The 21,577-nt window shown below is 45.9% G+C and overlaps 1 protein-coding gene across 3 annotated transcripts in view; it reads left to right on the forward strand.

Annotated features, from left to right (window-relative positions):
• The first annotated feature begins 1,927 nt into the window (after positions 1-1,927).
• The window catches only part of EDC4 (enhancer of mRNA decapping 4), a 32,141-nt gene continuing 12,491 nt past the window's right edge, over positions 1,928-21,577 (forward strand). Inside the window, exons 1-18 of one of the 3 annotated variants that reach the window (XM_033157111.1) lie at positions 1,928-2,096; positions 7,240-7,396; positions 7,916-8,027; positions 8,979-9,078; positions 9,255-9,444; positions 9,960-10,107; positions 11,133-11,237; positions 11,872-11,981; positions 12,360-12,443; positions 13,846-13,941; positions 14,329-14,431; positions 14,822-15,002; positions 16,079-16,151; positions 16,769-16,860; positions 17,488-17,684; positions 18,367-18,455; positions 20,079-20,232; positions 20,581-21,044. In XM_033157111.1, the coding sequence (XP_033013002.1) occupies positions 2,021-2,096; positions 7,240-7,396; positions 7,916-8,027; positions 8,979-9,078; positions 9,255-9,444; positions 9,960-10,107; positions 11,133-11,237; positions 11,872-11,981; positions 12,360-12,443; positions 13,846-13,941; positions 14,329-14,431; positions 14,822-15,002; positions 16,079-16,151; positions 16,769-16,860; positions 17,488-17,684; positions 18,367-18,455; positions 20,079-20,232; positions 20,581-21,044 (2,531 nt within the window). In that variant the 5' untranslated portion in view covers positions 1,928-2,020. Of the gene's footprint in view, positions 2,097-7,239; positions 7,401-7,915; positions 8,028-8,978; positions 9,079-9,254; positions 9,445-9,959; positions 10,108-11,132; positions 11,238-11,871; positions 11,982-12,359; positions 12,444-13,845; positions 13,942-14,328; positions 14,432-14,821; positions 15,003-16,078; positions 16,152-16,768; positions 16,861-17,487; positions 17,685-18,366; positions 18,456-20,078; positions 20,233-20,580; positions 21,045-21,577 lie in introns of those variants that run through there. The other 2 variants (XM_033157112.1, XM_033157113.1) reach the window with 2 other exon arrangements.

The following is a 21,577-nucleotide window of genomic DNA, read 5'->3' on the forward strand; positions in this document are numbered from 1 at the left end:
TGTTATAAAATTTATTTAAAATATATACGGTAACTCTTCAGCCAAAAAGGGCTGCCAAAGTGGTTTACAAATGTCAATCATAAGACAGTCCTTCCCTTAAGGCTTACAATCTAAAATGCATGACATTCAAGGGAAAGGGACTGAGGAAGAAAGAAAAGAACTCAGGCAACACTAGTGTATTTCTAGGCTTCGTATCCCAGGAAAGCTTTTCCATTTAGAAATCTAGTGTAATTTCCTTGTAGAGGTGGGTAGGGAAAAATGAAAGTTGCTGTTCTTGACAGAGTAATTTAGTACGTGGATAAGAAGCTTCTAGCATTGTCTCTATTCTGATTGGCAGCAATTCTTCCAGGTTGGGATAGAGGATTTTCCAGGTTTCATTACCCAAGAGCCTTTTACCTAAATATGCAAAGGATTGATCCTAAGGCCTAATGCATGTAAAGCAGATGTTCTAGGTCAAACAAGCCTGATATGGAACCTTAAAACAACAATGTTGGGAAATATAAGAGAGATTATTTTCAGTGCTTTGTGCAGAACTTGCCTTAATATGTCTTGTGGGGAGGGGAGAGTTTAACAGGTTATTGTACATGTTCATGCAGAACAATAAGGAAATGAGAGGGATGGCGAAACTACTTCTAATTCCATAAAGTTAATTTTTTGAAGTAATTTATCAAGAACAGTGGACAAGTTACAGTACTTATGTACAGCAGCTGCTGACAGTATTTCATTTTCTGTATACTACAGGCTATTCTCTATATTAATAGGGTTGGTGTATTTTTAAATTGACAGAGGCTCTGTGTAACAGGCCAAAGTCAACAGACAAAGGCAGTGCTGAAAATGATGGTACAGAAGCTGCCCCTACAGCTCTGTCTGCTTGAATACAGGGTGTTTTTTAAGGAACAGAGTGCAGCCTAATATATTTACTTCAAAAGACTGAAAATGCCTGCATTTGTATGCAAATCATCTTCCCGTCTCGGTAAGTATTTTCAACGTGCTTTTTTCTCTGATAAAGATTTCGCATAACTGGAAAACTTTTGAAGGGCCAGATTATTCTAGACTGGTGTGTCTTTTTGTGTGTACACACGTGCACGTCCCCTACACAAACGGATATGTGTGTGTTAGAGAGAGAGAGAGAGAGAGAGAGAGAGAGAGAGAGAGAGAGAGAGAACTAAACAGTGGGGACTAAAAAACCGTGAATCGTAAGAAGCGCATCCTACGATATTGCAATGCAGAAGAATCCCTTCGTATCTTAGGTGAGCTGCCTCCCAACTTGCTTCCGCAAGTGGTGTCGTCCATCTTTTATTTCATACGGTTCGGGATTTTGGAGTCAACACAACATCAGGTCTACTCCACTCAAATATTACATTCATTGGGACTTTGTGACCCAAACAAAGCGACGCCCAGTGGTTTTTAAGGTTAAGCAGTGTATAAATTCTGCTAAAAAAATAATAATTTGGCAGCACCACCTAACATACTACAGGTACTTGGAAGTGATGCAGTGTGTTCATTTGGAGCTTAACGTCCAGGATATGTATGTCTGCAGCTCAAGCTGTAGCCTCTCCTGCAGAGAACTGTCCCGCCTTTTTGTATCTTTATTTTTTACGACCCAAAATGAACCCCAGACTAATTTTTATTTATTTATTATGTTTATTAAAATTCTATACTGCCCTTCATCCGAGGTTTACAATATAAAAATACAAACATACATAATAAATAAACATATATAAACAATACCCCCCACCTACCCACAGTTTAAAAGGCCACAGGTTGTACGTGCGAGGGGGGGCCCTCTTCCTGGCCCTCGCTCTCCTTTCTGCGCGCTACTGCCTGCCTCGTATCTGTACAGTATTTCTTCTCTGCTGAGAGAGGCGGAACCCGGACGTCTGGATACCATTTGCCTAGGGGGAAGGAAATCAATGACCGGACCGGAAGCGGAAGCGGGGGTGGAGAAGCGGGGTTTGGCCTGCCCGGGTGGTGGAAGCCGCGGTAGCTGTGGTACTGCTGGCGGACTTGGCGGGGCCCAATGGCCTCCGCTAGCATCGATATCGAGGACGCGACTCAGCATCTCCGAGACATCCTCAAGCTGGATCGACCGAGCGGTGAGGCTCTCGGGCTGGGACCCTAAAAAGAAAGCGGGGGTTTTTTCCTTGGAAGCAGCTTCTTTGGGGAGTGAGTGGCTGAAATGAGGCTCGTGGTTTTGGGCGGCTGTGCTCCCCCTTTCTCAGCCCATCCCGTGTGAGCAGGAAGGCGCCAACGGCGCTGGCAGGAGAGCGGGAGGCGACGGGCGGGAGAAGAGCCCAGGGGGTCGCGATCCTATACACGCTTATTTGGGAGTAAACCCACTGGAGCATGATGGGATTTGTTGTCCGGTTGTGCCGGGTTACGGTATAGGGTTGCAATCCTGCGTCTACTTGTTTGGAAGTGAGCCTCCTTGAGCACAGCGGAGACCTACTTTTGAGCAACCAGAAGTCAAGGATGGGGCTTCCCGTTTGGGGCCAAAAAGTCCCATCTGACTAAAAAGGTCCTCTGCAACTGTGGCTCCTGCACCAGTACTTTCTGCTCTTTTTGGTGGAGTGTGATGCTCAGCTTTCTTTCAAACGTGGCTGCCTCTTTCAACCCCACCCCCTTCATGTTCTGCTTCTGCCCCGCCCCCTTCTTTAATTTAGAAGGCACTTGGTTTGACTTTCACTGCTTGTTTTTTTAAAGGCCATTTTCCCCTGCAGCTTTTTAAGCCTGCAGCCCAGAGTCTGGTGTCATATATCTGCAGATACTTGTGAAGGCACTCTAGGCAAGGTGTGGTTGGCCAGGCTGCTTAAGCTGGTGCTGAGAATGAACAACTAGCGATTCAGTACTGGATGACTTGACCTTTCCTTAATGTACGTTCTTTGGTTTTTTTGTTTTTGTAGTCATACTCCAGTTGTAATTCTCTGTATTAATAGCTGGTTTTGCTGCATTTCTCAAGCTGGAAGGAGGACTGAGCAATAGTGTTGTCAGATCCTATTTTGAAACTTGGTAGGGTCTGGTAGGGCCAGAAAAAAATGATGGCCTTGTCTGACTTAACAAGTCAGGAGTTAGCCACTCCTGCTGTAGATCATAACATTTTTGTATACTGAACATATATCTGGCGTGCCTGGCCTCCCACTCCTATGTCTTATTTTTTTCTACCCAGCTGCATTCAGAATTTTTTTTTGAAGGGGGCACAGTTGTGGTACTCAACAACTACATGAAGGTGCTGGGAAATATTATCAGAGCTTTGGAGTTGGATATCATTAACAAGGTGACACCCAGGTTTCTAATTCATTACGTATGTGTCCAGCAATGGCTGCATCAGATCTGAACAGTGTGAGGAGGCCACAGGCAAGTGGATGATATTATAAATAAAACACTTGAGATTGAATCCAGACAAGTCAAAGATCAAGGTAAGGGTAAGGCTGTGGCTCATGCAAGAGTCATGCCTGAGGAGTTTCCTTACCTATCCAGAGGGAGGTCTGGGCAGTGCTCCAGGATGTATCTAGTGCTGGACATGACAAGACAGCCAAATCAAATAGTGCCCTTGCTGAGACACTATCTCCCCACCGATAGGTGGTCTACCTGGTTAGTATCATGGTAAGAATGATGTGGGGATGGAGTGATGGACAAAGTTGAGTGAGTAGTTTTCTAGTTTTGGAATCTTCATAAATTTGGAAATATCTGCAGTGCAGAGTATGAGAGAGGTTTGTCTTTAAAGGGATAGTTTGGAATGCACCTGTTGCTTTAGTAAAGTGTGTCTAATTAGCATGCTATGCTGTGCTTTATTTGAGGAAATCACAACATTTCTGCCTTGGAAACTCATAAGTCATGAACAAGAACATTGGTATATGGGGGCAATGTTGTCTTTCTCCATTGGTGTAAAACCAGCTGAATGGCTAGTATGAATATGCTATACCTCTCTGCACATATTATAATACTAATACAGTATACGTAGGTGCAGGATGCATCCTAGATTTTTATCTGAACCTGCTGTGCCAGGCAGATCCATCCCCTTTTGTCCTTCATGAGATACTGTTTCCATGGTGCTTGCAGCCGTAACCATTTTATGTGAGCAGCATACTGTGCCTGTTGACATTTCCTGCCATAACCTCACCCAGCTCTGTTGGGCTAGATGGCGGTGTTTAGTTCCTACTGTGCTGCATGTATATCCAGCTTTTGAGCAAAGGCTCTGCTGTAAAGTATTCACCAATCTCTTAATTATTTGTAGGAATGACTTACTATATTCAGATCACTGACATATCCCAGGGCAGAGTGTGGATTGATTGCAGAAGTACTTGGGGTGGAGGGCACTGATATGGATATTAACTCAATTTGCGGTAGGCAATTTCTTCATTCTAGTGGAAAATAGGAAACGCCTTTGCTACTATTACTTTCCTTTCCTTGAACTTGCTCTGAATCTTGATTCCTCCAGTAGGTGTTATCTTTGTTATTCAACTGTCCCTGTAACCACAAGAAACCATGTGAAACTAAGTGAAACGAAAGCAAAAGTTGATTCTTAGTATTCTGTGTGATTCACTGATCAGCATAGGAATATATAGACATTGTTAACTGCTTTATACGAAGCCAGATCATGGATCCTTCTCACTCAGTTTTGAGTCTACCCAAATTGGCAACTGCTTTCCAGTCAGACTTCAGGCAGGAGGATCCTCAATTGAGAATCTTTCCCAGCCCTACCTGAAGATGCGGGGAATTGAACTTGGCACCATTCACATGCTAAGCATGTGCTCTGCCCCTGACCTTATGGCCATAGGCATGTACATTTTCATACAAGGCTGGGTCCCCATTTTCACTGAGGGTCCTGTGTTCTGGTTGGGTGGGACGTACATCGTATGTGAGGCAGGCAGCTGACAACGGCCAGCTCTGCCTTTCCTCAACATGCCTTCAAGTCCTGTGTCTCCTCAGGCAATCAGATTATGGCTTGGCGGGGGGGGGGGGGGCGAAACTTATCCTGGGGAGGGCAAAGAGGGAACTTTCCCCCTGTGGTCCATTCACTGTCTGTACAGAACTAACCATTGTGTGCTCTGCCTACTGCCACCCACCCACCTTTCCTCTTCTCACGGTGTTACTTTATGGCATTGAGCCATGCTGCACTCTAGTATGAAACTAGCATTAGCCATCAGTTAACGGGACTGGGTAGGAATTTTACCCAGGATCATCAGCTGACTTCTCCGGCCTTGGGTTTTTGGATTCTCCACAACAATCCCCTGGCTCAAGATGACTGAAGCTATTTATTTTGACCTTCTAACATCTACCCAGCAGGATTGCTGAGCCCCAAACTTCTGACAGCACATGAAACAGAAGAAATAGGTTCTGTGCCCATATGTCTTGTCTTGCTACTGGTAAACCTGCCTAGAAAAGTTGTTTTTTTGTCTTTTCTCTAATTCCGCAGCCTGTTTGTTTCTAACTCCCTGCCCAGGTCCATTCTATCCTCCAGGAACAAACAGAAGTCAGCATCTGGAATGGCAGTTATCCAGAGATTTTTAAGTGTCCTGGCAAAATCATATAGCCCCATCAAGAGTTTGGGGACCTTTCCCACACCATCCTCCCCAATTGAAGCCTAGTCATCAAGTGGTGTTGCTGGCTCCATGCTTACGGCTCATTTGGATAGGCACAGCTAGAAGGCGAGCCTTCTCAGTTATGACTTCCAAACTTGGAAAACAAAAAGAGAAGCAGGCCACATTTTTCATTTTCCCTGCCCACCCTTCCATTCTCCTCTATTCTCATAGTATGGAGGCTTCTCACTGAACTGAAGTGCTTAGAGGAACTACCTCTCCATTGAGCTTTCATACGGATTCTAAAACTTTCTTTTTAATCCAGCCTTTGGCTGAAATAGTCATTGTGTGTAGTTGTGTCATCATCCATCAAGCTTTTATTGATTAATAATAATAATAATAATAATAACAATAATTCTTTACCACCCTTCATCCAAGGATCACAGGGTGGTTTACAATATAAAATCACAAAAATACGTAGTATATTAACAATACCAAAAAACAAACAAACCCCAACACACAGTTTAAAAGGCAATAGTTTGTTTAATTAGCCAAAGGCTATTTTTGCCTGGTGCCTAAAGATATGTAACACAGGCTCCAGGCAAGTCTTCCTGGAGAGAGCATTCCACCAACAGGGAGCCACTGCAGAAAAATCCCATTCCTGTGTTGCCACACTCTGGACCATGGGAAGGCAAACAAAGGCCCGGGGGCCGGATCCGGCCCAATAGCCTTCTAAATCTGGCCCACGGACAGTCAGGGAATCAGCATGTTTTTACACGAGTAGAATGCGTGCTTTTATTTAAAATGCACCTCTGGGTTATTTGTGGGGCATAGGAATTCGTTCATTAAAAAAAAAAAAGTCCAGCCCACCACATGGTCTGAGGGATGGTGGACCGCCCCCCTGCTGAAAAAGTTTGCTGACCCCTGCTCTTGACCTTTCATGAAGGAGGCACACAAAGAAAGGCCTCAGATGATGATTGCAGATGATTATTGTCGGCTCATATGGGGAGAGGCAGTCCTTAAGGTATTGTGGTCCTAAGCTGTTTAAGGCTTTATAGGTCAAAACCAGCACTTTAATTGGGCCCAGAAACTAATCGGCAGCCGGTGCAGTCAGGTCAGGATTGGCGTTACCGTGTTTCTCCTAAAATAAGACATGGCCATAAAATAAGCCATGGCAGGATTTCTATGCATTTGCGAAATATAAGCCGTTCCCCGAAAATAAGCCATAGTGATGCGGCACCTCCCATTAAAACAGCCTGGAGAGGCGTGGCTATGCAGAGTACTGATGCGATGCAGTTAAAATAAGACATCCCCTGAAAATAAGCCATACTGTGTTTTGTTGAGGGAAAAAAAATATAAGACGGTGTCTTATTTTAGGAGAAACACGGTATATGCTCAAGCTGTCTTTCCTTGAGCAAAACACTTACCTTTTTATTGTAGAGGAGAACCACTGATTCAGGTTTTCTGTCCTTGGACAGAATGTTTTTCATATCTTCTCTAGAACGTTACTATCTTGATGGGCTCCTTGTTTCCTGTTTCAGTAGAAAGAGAGAGAGTTTGGCATTTCTTTTGAATGAAACCACTCTCCCATGTTATGTTCTTTTCATTTGGGACAGGGGACCATCAAAGGGAGACTGTATGGTTCAGAAACTTTCATGACCCTTTAAATGGCTGCGTAAATGTGAACATTGGCTCTGTTCCCCCCCCACCCCCCATTTAGGTTCAGTCAACGAAAACCAGAGATCGTCCACTTCATACAATGGAGACCTGAATGGTTTGCTGGTGCCAGATCCCATAGCATCTGGAGATGGAGCTTCATTGACGAAGCCAGTACCCCAAGCAGTTCCTCTGGGAGCACTTCAGGAGAAGCAAGTCATGTAGGTATCTTGGTGGGAGAAAGTGGAGAGCTTGTCATGGGTCTGCTGAAAAATCTCAGCTCGGTAATTGCTCCTACAAAGACTGGGCTTCCAGCTATCTGGATTACTGCTTTAAAGTTGTGTAACATTGTTTGTAGCTTCTGTTCCAGAGAGACACAAATTTAAGATAATGTGTTGTCTCCATAGTTGAGGGACTACACATTCATACACAGCTTAACGGGGATAAATTTTGTATAGTAATGGTGGCTTCATTGACAGTGACTGAGACTGAGGTTTGCAACTTGTGGTTTGCATTGTTTGCTGTCTTGTGTTGCTTCCAGTAAAACTCATTTGCCCATGAAAGATCATTTGCAGCAGGAAAGACAAGTGATAAAATTGCTACTTCATAGTAACAGGCATGTTTGTTTAATTGGGGGCCTTCAGTAGGCATATCCCTAGCTTTTTTCCCAGCTCTCCATAACAAAAGCTGCTTGTCCTTAAGGTCTTTTGTTTTGACTTCTCCTCCTCCTTTTCTTTTAGCTGCCTCTCTGGAGATGATAGCTCTACCTGTATGGTGATAACTGCTAAAGATGTTGAGATAGTAGCCAGCAGTGACTCCAGCATCACCAGTAAAGCTAGAGGGAGCAACAAGGTAAAAGGGGAAAGATTCATCTGGACAATGTACAAAACCAGTTGGGGCACCACTTGCCCTCTTTTCAAGTGTGTAAAATGGATGGGGAACCTGAGATCTTCCAGATGTCATGGGACTACAACACTCACCATCTCTTACCATTGGCCATGCTGAATGGGGCAGATGGGAGATGGAGTCCAACATCTGGAGACCCCTGGTTCCTCATCCCTGATTCAAGGAGTCAGTGCCTGGATTGCTGGTGAATGAGGCTGAAGAGCGTAATAAGTTGGAGGGGTAGGTTGAGTATTGTGGTGCTTCTCTTAGACTTTTTTAAAGCAGGCATTCATGCCTCAGCCTTGGAATAGCCTGTTTTCTGTGCATATTAGCATCCCCTAATGTTCAGTGGTGATAGGCCTGGGGAAACCTAAGTGCCATGGGAAGCCTTTGTTCAAACTGCTGTCTTGGGCTGGTTCAGATGTAGCCTTTAACCACTTGATGATATATGAAAAAGTCCTTAAGAATTCCCACATCCCTGAGTTCCTTTCCTATCGCCTTCCTTTCACGTGCCATGATTCCCTCCTGCCTTCTCCTGGTTTATGACAAACTGTAGCTTGCAATTTCATCCGAAACAGTTTCTGCAAACCAGAGAAGGCAGTGGGAATCGTGGTACCTGGGAAGAAGGATTACGGTGTAAGAGCCCAAAGGTCCCTAAAGACTCATTCACATAGTGCCACAGTGGTAGAGCACATACTTTCCATGCAGAAGGTCTCCTGTTCAGTCCCCAGCATCTCCTGAAGAAGGGAACAGGATTGGTGACTCCTGAACTAGGTGTTGGCTATTTCCTCTCTCCACAGCATATATAGATGATATTGCAGTTTTATGTTCAGTGATGGATGCCTTGTCCCTGTTTTGGCAAATGTTGAATTTAATTCCACACTTCAGCTGCTCTTTGTTTTCCTTTTTGCCATCCAGGTAAAAATCCAGCCAGTGGCCAGGTATGATTGGGAGCAGAAATATTACTATGGTAACCTGATTGCTGTGTCAAATGCCTACCTGGCATATGCCATTAGAGGTGAGGCATCTCTCCATCAACTTGGTTCTTTTGGCTGGGCTGTTTTTGCTTTTAGGTTTCTTGTAGTGGCCTTGTGCCGGGCTGAGGTCCCCTTGCTTTTCCCCCAGCTGTAGAGAGTGCACTGGCATTTCCTCAGCCATCTTAACTGTCATTTTCTTGTTGCTGTTCCTTGATAGGTGCTAGCAATGGCTCTGCAATGGTTCGAGTCCTGAGTGTTAGCACAGCGGAGCGAACCCTGCTGAAGGGCTTCACAGGTGGAGTGGCAGACCTGGCTTTTGCTCACCTCAACTCCAACCAGCTCGCTTGCCTGGATGAAGCTGGCAACCTCTTTGTCTGGCGCCTGGCCATGGAGAATGGAAAAATCCAGTATCTTATCTTTGTAGGAGATAGCTGCAGTGTTGTTAGATACAGGGGCAACTTTGTAACTACAAGAAGAATCGCAAGATAGGAAGCGGGCACTGTTTATTTCTATATCTTAGGCAGGGAACCTGTGACCTTCCAGATATTGTCATTCTTAGCCACTGACCATGGTGCCTGGGGGTGATGGGTGTTGGTGACTGAGAAAATCTGGAAGGCCAAAGTTTCCCCATCCCTGCCTTAAAGAGATGTACTAGTATTTATTTCTGCCAGCCAACATACAAGCATTATACATACATATACATAAGTTCTTTTAGGGCAGCTGAAGCTTACAGGGTGAGTTGCAGGGTCACCGTGTCTACTTCTGTAAACCTCCTTGGAGAACTTGGTCCAGCTTGCTCTTTGCTGCAGGCAAGTGACAGCAAGTTCTTTGTGTTTGTTTCTACTACATCTGGGATAAATCACAAAGCTGTTGATACTACAAAAGAAAGTGATTTGTAGCTGTTCCTTAACTTGGTGATCAGAGAGGAGATCCTGGTAAACATCAAGCGACCTGATGGGACTCCTCTGAACAGCTCTCGGAGGATCATATGGTGTCCCTTCATCCCAGATGAAAACGAGGAGAGCTGTGAGGAAGGCAGTCAGACCCTGGCACTCTTACATGAGGATAGGGTAAGCAGCTTTGAATTTTTTTTGTTCGTAAGGTGTTCGTTCGTATTGAGATACTAATAAGTTGTAGATAAAGAATTAGAAAGATGTGCCCAGGGCCGTCTTGTCCATTTGGGCTGGTGGCGCAGTGCGCCGGGCCCCCAGGGGCGCCCCTGTGAGCCCGCTGGCATACCGGGCGCCCCCTCCCCAACCCGACCCCATGGGCGGGTGGGCGGGCAGACGCTCGCATGCCAGTGGCACAGTCCCATCTTCGAGCGCAGCGAGCGGGGGAGAGTAGCGTGGCCCCGCCGGCGGCCTCCCCCCCGCCCCCATGGGCGGCCGGGTGCTTGCGCCGCCAGCGCTCTCCCCCGGACGCGCCAGACGCATGGGGGCGCCGGAAGGATCGAGCCCACCGGCATACCAGCCGCCCCCCTCCCCAACCCGCCCCCAAGGGCGGGCTGTCGGCCGGGCGCTCGCGCGCCGGCGGTGCAGCCGCTGTCGCCCATGCCGATCCCGGGCGGGCTGCGAGCTAGCCGCCCTCGCCTCCCGTCCCAGGAGCACTGGAAGGGCGCGCAGAGCCCCGCGCCGCTCCAGCGCCACGCCCCTCATCCCCTGCTCGCCCCCTCCCCCTCCCAAGGGGCAGTAAGCGCGGGAGGGAGGCAGCGGAGAGGCAGTACACCGGGGGCGCCGGAGGGATCACTGCGCCACAGCGGCCGATCTCCTTAAGACGGCCCTGGATGTGCCCCATGGTTAGGTCAATTTTCCAGGTTCTTGTACATCCATGCACAAAGCATCTCACAGCATGTAAACTGGTACAAGTTTATCAAGTCGGGCTCTGCTTTTATTTAACTAAGTCTGGCAAATGTGGTTGTGTTGTGCTATTTTTGTGTGTGGTACTTGTGAGAAATAAACACAGGAGATGGTGCAGAGTTCATGAAAGGATAGTAAATGCAGAGCAAGGTGGTAACTGGAACGGTAGGTGACTTTATGTTCACTCCTGGCAGAGCTTCAATGTGCAGTTTGTGTGCTTCCTTCTTTTCGTTTTGCAGGCAGAGGTTTGGGACCTTGATATAATCCGAGCCAATCATAATTCATGGCCAGTGGAAGTGACCAGCATCAAAGAGGGCTTTATTGTGGTAAAAGGTCACAGCACGGTAAGAGTTCTGTTGCTGTCATTGATGTTGCGTCTCCCGTTACAGAGCTGAGCCATCTGTTATGTATGTTTAATTCCTTAATCCAACAGTTTTCAGTATTCTGAAGAGGCCTGTGGCTTCATCCACTTGGTTTATGGGATCAATGGCAAAAGGGTCTGAGTAAGTGAGCTATTAGACCAGAAGTAGAGAACCTTTGGCTCTGCAGATTTTGCTGAACTACTACGGCTATCATCCCTGATCATAAACATATTTGCTGGGGCTCATGGGAGTTGTATTTCAGTAATGTTTGGAGGACCAAAAGTTTATTAGACTTAAACACTTGTGCATCTGTAGCTGGGTCATGGTCTGGGGTGGGGTACCAAAACAAACCATGATTAAATTCAGATGTAATAAGAAGCCATGGTTATTGCAAGCCACGATTCATAAGCCAGTTTTAAACCATGATTACATATTCTAGTTTCTTGGCCACAAACAAACCACAGTTGACCAGGTTGGGTTCGGGCATACGAGCAAGCACACTTAATCTAAATAAACCACAGCTTAGCATTGGGTGCAAACCAGGTCATTGCTTTGTGTATTTCAATGAAGTTGTATTGCTGAGTGAAAGCTGATTTTCCCCCCTGTCCCTATCTAGCGTCTGAGTGAAGGAGCCCTTTCCCCAGATGGAACTGTCTTGGCCACCGCAAGCCATGATGGCTTTGTCAAATTCTGGCAGATTTACATAGAAGGGCAGGATGAACCAAGGTAACTTCAGAAGCTCAGTGTCTCTTGATTTCGTGTGCCTCAAGCTTACTTACATGCCCAGTCCCTTGCTCTAAACATAGTCTCAATTTGGCATGACTTTGTTGATCTACAACAATATTCCTTGTGCTCTCCAGATATTTTGGGTTACAACTCACATCATCCTCTCTCCCATGCTGACCGGGGCTGATGAAATTGTTGTCCAAAGCATCTGACCTCCAAGCTTTATTAAAGTTCTTGTGCTCTATTGTCTGACTGTCCACTTGTAAATAATGTTTGGATTGTTGAGAGCAAGTTGCTGACCAAAGGAGCCATTTCACATAATTTCGCAATTATGAAGGAGTGGGCTCTCAGTCATTATTTCTTTGATTTCCTACCTAGGTGCCTGCATGAATGGAAGCCTCATGATGGTAGACCTCTCTCCTGCTTGCTGTTCTGTGACAACCATAAAAAACAAGATCCAGAGTAAGACATGATTCTGTTTTTTTGCTAAGAGTGTCCCATTTCCGGTGGGAAGCAGGACTGTATGGAAAAATAAATACATTTGCTCTGTATTTACCCCATGAAGGTTCATTGCTATAATAAAGGAACAGGACCCTACAGATCAGTCATTTACAACTTTCTAATATAGTTCCTCTATTCCTCCAGGTGTAAGTGCTGGCAAGGAGGAGCCTTCATGTCTGTAATTTTAACTTAAAGATTATTTCTGAAGCATTGTGGGATGCAACATAGGCATGCCTTGTAGTGTTCCCCTCATTACCTGAACACTTGTGGCTGGAGTGTCTATGAGCCTGACGTGAACTGTGAACCTAGTCTCTGGCTTCAAATTTGGCGTCAGTTCTGGCTGCCTGTTGAGCCATAAGCTTTATTAAGGTTCCTGAGTTCTGTACTCTTTTTAAGATTGTGTAAATTATTGGGAACAAGTTACTGGAAAATGAACTCCCCTGTGTTTGCAATAAGAGTAGAGTGGCATAATATGATGGTGTGACCTAGCACTGCTGGTGTGCCAGAAAATGCTGATATACCTGCCTACCTGCCCCTCATTCCAAAGTACAGCACGGAATGAGGAGCAGATTCTGAGTGTGAGTTTTACCCATGTGCCCAGCAGAAAGAACAACCCCTCTTTCCTCTTCCTTCCCCCTCCTTGCAAGGAATTAACAGAAAGGGGAGCAGACCCACAGGAGAATGGGTGAAGGCTCCCAGCAGCTGATGGTATGCTTCTGGATTCCCTATGCACACATGAGTACAATTCACATGTCCTGTAGGTCCAGTCTCTGTACCACAATCTTGTAATGCTTTGGTTTGAACAAAGAGAACCAGACATTTAAGAGAATCTGGTATCTAGTTGTTTTTGAGGAGAGGCATCAACTTGTGTGAGAGAAAATCTGCTAGTTAAGAATTCTCAGAGGCTTGCTGTTCACACTTTCACCCCTCTACACAATTGGAGAAGGAAAGCAGGGGTGTGCTCATTGGCCCCACCACCTCCATTATGTTCCTGAGGGCTCATAGCTATCTTGACTTCCATGGGTTTTGGCTGAGGTCTTGCAGTGGGGAGCCTTTTCTACTTCTATAGGCACCCCACATGATTTAGGTCCCTGCGTGTTGAGAGTTCTGTATAGCGCAGGAAGCCTACACAGATAGAGGAGGCGTCTCATGGCAGAAGTTGAGCCTGAATGTGTGGAGGACTTGAAGAGATGGCCTGTTGGGAACGTGACAGAGCACAGCCAACATCTCCCCACATCCTGACTCCCCACTCACGTGGCTGGAATAGTGTGAAGGCAAATAAATTAATAAAGCTATGGAGTAAGCAAAAGGGCCTTTTCTAGTCATCACTTGTTCCTTCTCATCCATCCTTTCATTTCTGCAGAGTTCCCTTCTGGAGGTTTCTCATCACAGGGGCAGAACAGAATCGAGAGCTGAAGATGTGGTGCACTGTATCATGGACCTGCCTACAGACTGTCCGGTAAATAGTGCTCTAGTCATCAGCTGTGCATGGTAGGAGCCCGTAATGAATGTGTGTGTGTGGAAGGATTACCAAGAAGGGCAACTAACAGTCTTCGTCACCCTGCCAATGATGTAGCTCTGTGTTAGAGCATCTGTCTTGCATGCAGAACTTCCCAGATTCCGTCCCTCGTGTTTCTAGGTATGATTGTGGAATGCTTCTGGTTGAAATTCTGGAGAATCAGAGTAGACCATGCTGAACTAGATGGACCAATGGTCTGATTCTGTATAAGGCGGCACTCTTATGTACCTAAAAAGGCAGGTTTCAGCAATGCGCACAACATGCCACTAAAGAGAAAGATTATTAGTAGACATCTGAGGGAAACTGTTTTCACTGTGTCATTTTCAGATTTTCTCCGGATATATTCAGCTCCATGAGTGTCCTTCCTAGTTTGAAGGCCTGCTTGGATCTCTCAGCTGAATACCTGATTTTGAGTGATGTGCAGAGAAAGGTAGGCAAGTTCTGTTGAGAGGCTGGGTGCAAGAGGAAAAGGCATCTGCAATAGTGCTAGGCTAGGTAGTGTGGGGTCTGTTGTTAACATATAAAAGAGATGGTTGGGGCTGGCAGCAGCTGTTTGATTAAGCAAAGCATTCGGTTCCTTTTAGTGGGGGTAAACTTTTAAAAGTTCTCATTTTCAGAAAAGATCTGTGAATCCGGAATTTGTTCAGTACTGCTGACCAACTTTCATGCTGGGTTTGGGGAGAGGCTGTGTGTTTTCTTCTCCCATTGTGCCTAGCCTGTTCCTCAGCCCAAGGTGCAGGTGCACATGTGACCTTCCTGGTACAAGAGCCCCTTATTGCTTACGTTACTACAGGGTATCTACCTGGTGCTTTCCTCTTAGGTCTTGTATGTGATGGAACTTGTGCAGAACCAGGAGGAGGGCAAAGCTTATTTCAGCTCCATCTCAGAGTTTCTGCTGACCCATCCAGTCTTGAGTTTTGGCATCCAGGTGGTCAGCCGCTGCCGGCTGAGACACACAGAGGTCCTGCCAGCGGAAGAGGAGACCGATGGTCTTACTGCAGGTGAGTGATAAAAGATGTGTCTCTTCAAAAGTAAGGAAGAGAAAGATGATTGTCTCTCTGGTAGCTAGCCTGATTCCCCAAATACTGTGCAAGCTTTGCCTCTCTAGTCACACAAAACCATGGTTTACAAAGTTTAACTGGTCTGTCATGGTGTCCAAACCTGTAAACCATGATTGGTCATTGGCCCACAAACTATAATGTGAAACCCATAGTTTGAAGCTGACTTGAAACCTGCCATTTGGACTGAAGTCTGAATTGTTGGTTTGGGAGTCTGCCATGCCTGATTGGATGGAAACAGAAGTACTTGAGTGGCTCTCAGTTTGGGTTCCTGGTGGTCACCCAGCTAACAGTTTGTCCTCTGCTTTAGTCTCAGCTGTTAATGTGATTGCCAATATATCAACAGTATAAGACAAAGATGTCAAAACAGAAGCAAACAACAGATGATGCTGTAATGCCCTGGGTGATCAGCGCAGGACCAGCCAAAAGAGTTCTGAGCAGATGATGCTTCAGTTTGACTGCCTAGTAGTAACAAGCCAGCACATGTGCTGTCAGTTTTTTGCAATAGGCCAAAGCAGAGCATTTAGGGACAACATCCCAGGGGTTACACGGGAAGTAGGCAAGAAAACACACAGTATAAATGATTGCTTCATTGTATCTTTGGAGCACACCATGGTTTGTTTTTAAACTGCTGTTAGCACAAACCATGGTTTGGTGGGATACTGGAATTCTGTCAGTCTTCCTTCTCTAGTGTTGAGTGTTAGAATGGTACATACCCTCTTGGCTCCTTCTGCCTAAGAGCAGGACAGGCTTGTACTTTTGTCCCAGAGCAACCATCCTGAGCATTTTCTTACAATGTGAGCAGCCTTATCCTACTTTACTCAGAAGGGGAACAAGGAGGCTTTACCTGCTAAACATGGAAGGAAGCATGCATTTTTTTAAAATATATTTTAAAATGTTTCTGTTTTTACTGATTATTTTAATATTTCTTGTAAACCACTTAGAAGTTTTATTAAAACCAAGCAATATATATATTTTGTTATAAAAATAAAATTTAATCTTTTTTTTCTTCTTCCTAGAAGGTACTCAAGGTGCTGGAGCAGTAGAATCAGCAGCAGGGGTGCTGATCAAACTCTTTTGTGTCCACACCAAGTGAGTATTTTGTAGGACAGCTATTCTCCAGGCCTGCCTTTTAATTCTGTCACAAGACTTTACTGACTTAATACAGGCTCAGTTTTTGCCAGCCCACAAGATGGGATGATACCATAGGTAACTAACTGCCTCTCAGCTGCTCTGGAGTGACCTTTCATGCTTTTCCTCCAAGCAGAGATGACTTTTGCTTGCTGCTCCCAAAACAGCAGTCCTAGGCTTTGTGACCAAAGGGTTAAGTCATAATGCAAGTGGTTTGCACCAAAATAATTCCAGTTATGTACCAAATAAACCCTCATTCTGCACTTGGAATGCAATGCAAATATTAGGTGCAGATAATGCAAACATCTTTTTAATGGGGGATGTTGTGGATTGCAGGATCACAAGGCATGCGTGTGCAGGGGAGCAGTGGGGACCCAATTGCACCTGTGCGTAAAGCTTTAGCAAACAAGCTACAAGTGTCAGATGCAAATGAGAAGTGGCAGTGGAGTACCCTGTTTTAATTGAATCTCTGTCTGCTACTGGTCTTCTTTTGCACAAAGCAGCATTGCTTGTTTAGCATGGTGTTTGCCTGTTGAGGCCGAGTTTGTAAACCAAAACAATCTATCTGGATGTTGCAGGGCCCTTCAGGATGTGCAGATCAGATTCCAGCCTCTCCATAGTCCAGACACAGCTGCTCCAATTCCTCCCCATGGCTCCCATGAAGATTTTGGTGAGTCCTCTGTTCTGAAATATATTTGTGTTTCCTTGTTAATTTGACTATCCCATCTGATATCAAGGTACCCTAATTTGAAAGTTTGCTATCTCTCAAATCTGACAATGGAAATTCTTGCTAGTGCTCGAGAATTCTGGATCCTAAGTCTGTTGTAGTTGCTGGGTTATTTTTGGACGGCAGGTAATCCTTTTGTCAATTATTGGACTTCATTTCAGGAAAGGGACCTTAATTCAGCGGTAGAGTACATCAGAAGATGTATTGGCTTGTTTATTACATTTATTTATATCTAAGTTTAGTCCCTGGCATTTCCAGTTGCTGCCAGGCAGAGCAGACCATGCTGGGCTATATGAACAAAGAGTCTGATCTGGTATAAGGCACCTTTGTCTAGCCTAGGTTTCTCTGCCTCTGGGCAAAATCTTGCCTGACCCTGACTTCTGCTGCCAAGTCTCTGGGAAAAGCCAGGGACTTTGGTTTGTCTTGCAATCTGTACCCCCACCCCTCTCCAACCTGTGTGTGTTAATATTAATCTAACTGAGTGGCTGGTGGAAGGAGCCTGTGTGGTTTTAAATGTCTGTTTTCTCTCTTTGTACAAGTTGCTTTTAAACTGTTTGGTGTGTTTTGAAGCATTCCCAGATCACCTTGCTGACCTGGGCACAGAAGGGCTTGGATCAGAGAAGGGATCAGTGCATGGCTCACAGCCTGACTTGCGCCGCATTTCAGAGCTATCTGTTCCCGTGGATTTCCTCTCCCCTTCCAATGACACAAAACCCAAGCTCATGACTCCAGATGCATTCATGACTCCCAGTACATCTCTGCAGCAGGTAACCTCCTTAGAGTGTGTTTCAGATGGGAGCAAATTCCTTTGCTGCCTTCAATTTGGACATTATAACGTAAAAGACCTGGGATTGCTTATAGCAGGAGTGGAGAACCTGTGGCCCTCCAGATGTTGCTTGGAATGATGGGACTTCTAGACTACTGGCTCTACTGGCCGGGGCTGATGAGAGTTGTCATCCAAAACATCTAGAGAGCACCATGTTGGGGAAAGCTGGAGTAGATGGTGCTCAGGACAACAAAGCACAGAGAAGCAATTTCCACTGTTCCTTGTATATATTTTTAAGCCAGCAGTTACTCAAATCTGTTCTAAGCACTAATTGGAACTAACTATTTGACCCAATTTGTATACCACTTTGTATGCCACTTAATTTTAAGTAAAACTTCTGAGCTGTTTACAAAGAATATAAAATATACATTTAAAATGTCAGTAAAAGTCAAAGTTAAAAACAAGCTTTAAAAAATCAGAATTGTAAGCAGAAGGAGAAGTATGGTGCTTCTTATAATGGCAAAATAGTTTTCAGGTGGTGCAGAGTTAATTTACTCCGTGTGTGTGTGTGTGTATAAAATGTAGTACAAGAGGAGTGTTTACCAGCAGCCAATACTGTGTATGTATTCATTTAAAATGCTTGCTGGCAGAGTTTTCTAACACCATTGAATTTTCTGTGCCAGGTCACGGTGTCACCTGGAAGCAGCATTAGTTCCCTCACAGCTGTCACAACCATGAGCACTTCTTCCGTCAGTGACCCCTCCATTCCCAGGTAAGCCCTAGGCAAGGACTCCTTCCTAGTGCTACCCACTGAGTGCTTTCAAGGCCAAGTAGACTCCCTTCAGAATCAGGCATGAAAATGAAATGGCTCACACGGATATCTCAGGGAGCTTTTTTTTAAAGGCGGAGCTTCTGTCATTTTCAGAGTGGCAGCTGTCAAATGCGCTATCCCTGTTCCCAAGGAGAGGCATCCCCTTTGTTCTTCAGCTCAATTCCCCAGAACATTTCCTGAGATTTGTAGGTTTTGCTTCATATAAATGGAATAAATAGCAGAGGCTGTTAATGAAGTGATCTTGTAGGCAGATAGTGGAGAATCCTAGACTTGCAGGACAGGGGAGGAACCCCTGTTCCTTGGAATATAGCTGTAGGATATAGAAGAGCACAGAGGCCAGTTCAGCATTGTTTACCAGGCAAGAACCACAAGGGGCCATTAGGCTTCAGATTTCTCATGTTTCAATTAAACGTTTTATTGCACTAGCCATAGGCCATGGCATCATTCAGAAGGAGAGCAAAAAAACAAAACAACAAGAACAACAACAATAACCATAAAAATCATCAGGCACCACACATGCAATAAAACCATGGTCACGGCTACTAAAATTATTTGTTGCATTAAATAGAATAGAATAGCAGAAGATTCTCAGGTAAGATGTGCCAAATTAAATATCCGAATCCCCTTTGCAGTTGACCGCTATTTTATCAAGTTCTTTCCTCCTGATCTGCTTAGCTGCCAGCGCATAGAGTGCTACTTTATAAGTAACGAAGCCGTCAGTGTCGCTCAGCAGCCATTTCACCCTTTCCACCTATTCAAATATGTTCCATTTGTAAACGGGTTTTGTAAATTGGTCTCTTGGGTCTATATATAATGGGCACTGCAATAAATAATGGCACAAGTTCTTGACGCAGGGTTGTCCACACAGACAGAGTCTCTCTTCGTAATGTACTTTGCCGTACCGTCCATCCACCACCGCCGAGGGCATTGATTGAAATCGTAGTTCTGTAAAAGCGATTCTTAGTATGGCAAGTGGGAGCTTTGTCAGGTATCTGGCTTGGGCATGCTCCTTTTTGATAAGTGGGAACCATGGTGAGCTCTTGGTAGAAGCAATCATGGTTAGATCCCTTTCTGCATCGGACCCAAAGAGACAGTCTCTTAAGTGCCTCTTATCCATCTTCATGGTCACCTGAAGATCTTGTAATTGTTATTGGGACAAGAGGCGTTGGATGCCAGCCTCCAGCATTTGGTCTGTTCCCGTTCTGAGATTTCTCATGTACTAACAGGTAGTGAGACAAGTAAGACTGCAGTCACTGCTCTCCCACTAGCTTCTCACCACAGCTCTGAATTACTTGAGGGAATGGAAGACCACCTCTTGTAGGTCCCCTTCTAGCTTTTCAGCATTCATTGTCTCAGCTTCTCCCATACAGTGTCCCCCAAGGAAGTCTTCTTTCTGAGAGTGTTGCTTGGGTGACCGTCCCATAGGACAGTAAAGTCAATGGCACAGTTCCTTAAGCATGCTGTGGTTGGAACCCTTCTCCCTGGGCTGATTTTTAATTGGGGTTTGCAAGACCACTCTCTTTTGTAACCTCTATGGACAAATTTGCCTTTTGCCTGCTGCAGGCCGGCTGAAGAAGTGTCTCTGAGCCCAAAGATGCAGCTGGATAGTAGCCTTACCCTAAGTGGCAGCAGTGGAAGTCTGCAGACAAGCCCTCGAAGTCATTCAGTTCTCCTCCCTGGCCTTCCTGAGAAACTGACCCCAAAAGCCCCCATCCCGGTAAGGTGGATTCTCTATGAGCATGCAAAGATTTACCTTTCTCTCTGGCTGTGTCATTGTCCACACGGTGTGCATGTGGTATGGGTGCCCAAAGCCACTGGAGCAGGGGGTGGGGAACCAGTCCACCTTCCCAGATGTTACTGACTACAACTCCCATCAACCTTAACAATTGGCCATGCTGGCTAGGGCTGATGGGAGTTGGAGTTCAGCCAACATCTGGAGGCCCAAAGGTTCCCCATGGCTGCACTAGAGTGCACTGGTCTCGGGTATAGTGTCTGATTTCTAAACTTCCTCGGTAGTGTGGAGAATGGAAGGGAAAAGGTTAACTTTTCCCCCTCTCTGGTCAAGGTTTCTCCAGGGAATGCCCCTCTTGCGCTAGAGCGGCAGGAAGTGGAGCCTCTGGTGGTGCCCCAGTCTTCGCCTACCCGTGAGCGCTCCCCAGACGTCATTTCCTCTGCCTCTACCGCCATGTCTCAGGACATCCCAGAGATTGCCTCTGAGACCCTGCAGCGCAGCTTTGGAGGGGGGCCCCCTGGGCTCCCCGCAGAGATCCTGGATTCAAACCATCACGCGGACAGTATGGCTTCCGCGGCATCAGCCTTGCACTTGCTCTCCCCGCGGAATCGTCACAGCTCGGAGCATAGCCATCACTCCTTGGACATGGCCCCCAATGAAGTGGACATGCTGACTGCGCCTTCGCTGCTGGAGGCGGCCTTACCTCAGGAAAATGTGGCTTCTGATGCTGGCGTGAGCCAACCGTGGCCAGCTGCCCCTGACATCACCAGGGAGACCAGGAACAGCATGGCAGACAGGTACCTGCTATCTCCTTTCTTTTTTGGGGGGGAAGCACCAATCTTGGCCCTTCAGATGTTTTTGGAGTCCTCTTTCCATCAGCCACAGCCAGCACAGCCAATGGCTTTGGATGTTGGGAGTTGTAGTCCAGCAAGATGATGTCCAGGGTCACAAGTTCCCTACTGCTGATATGGGCCATCACATGTTGTCTTGAACTCCCATCTCCTTTCTACACTGGAAGATCAGCAGCTGCCTTATCCCAGGTCAGCCTATTTGTCCATCTGGCCCATTGAGTAGGCAGTGGTGACAGTGGCTCTCCAGGAATGTCCGGGATAGAGAAGCCTATGCCAGCCCTGTCACGTGATTCTTTTAAAATGGAGATGCCAGGAATTGAACCTGGGGATTTCTGCATGCAAAGCCTGTGCTCTGCCACTTCCCCTCCACCTGTTGCAGTCATGTCTAGTGTTGTATAGTGTTTATTAGTTTGTTGAGCTAAGGCTGTAGAGACCCAGGCTCAAATCCCCTTTTGGCCACGAGGCTCACTGGGTGGCCT

The sequence above is a fragment of the Lacerta agilis genome, chromosome 8 (assembly GCF_009819535.1).
Source record: "Lacerta agilis isolate rLacAgi1 chromosome 8, rLacAgi1.pri, whole genome shotgun sequence".
Taxonomy (NCBI): Eukaryota; Metazoa; Chordata; class Lepidosauria; order Squamata; family Lacertidae; genus Lacerta; species Lacerta agilis.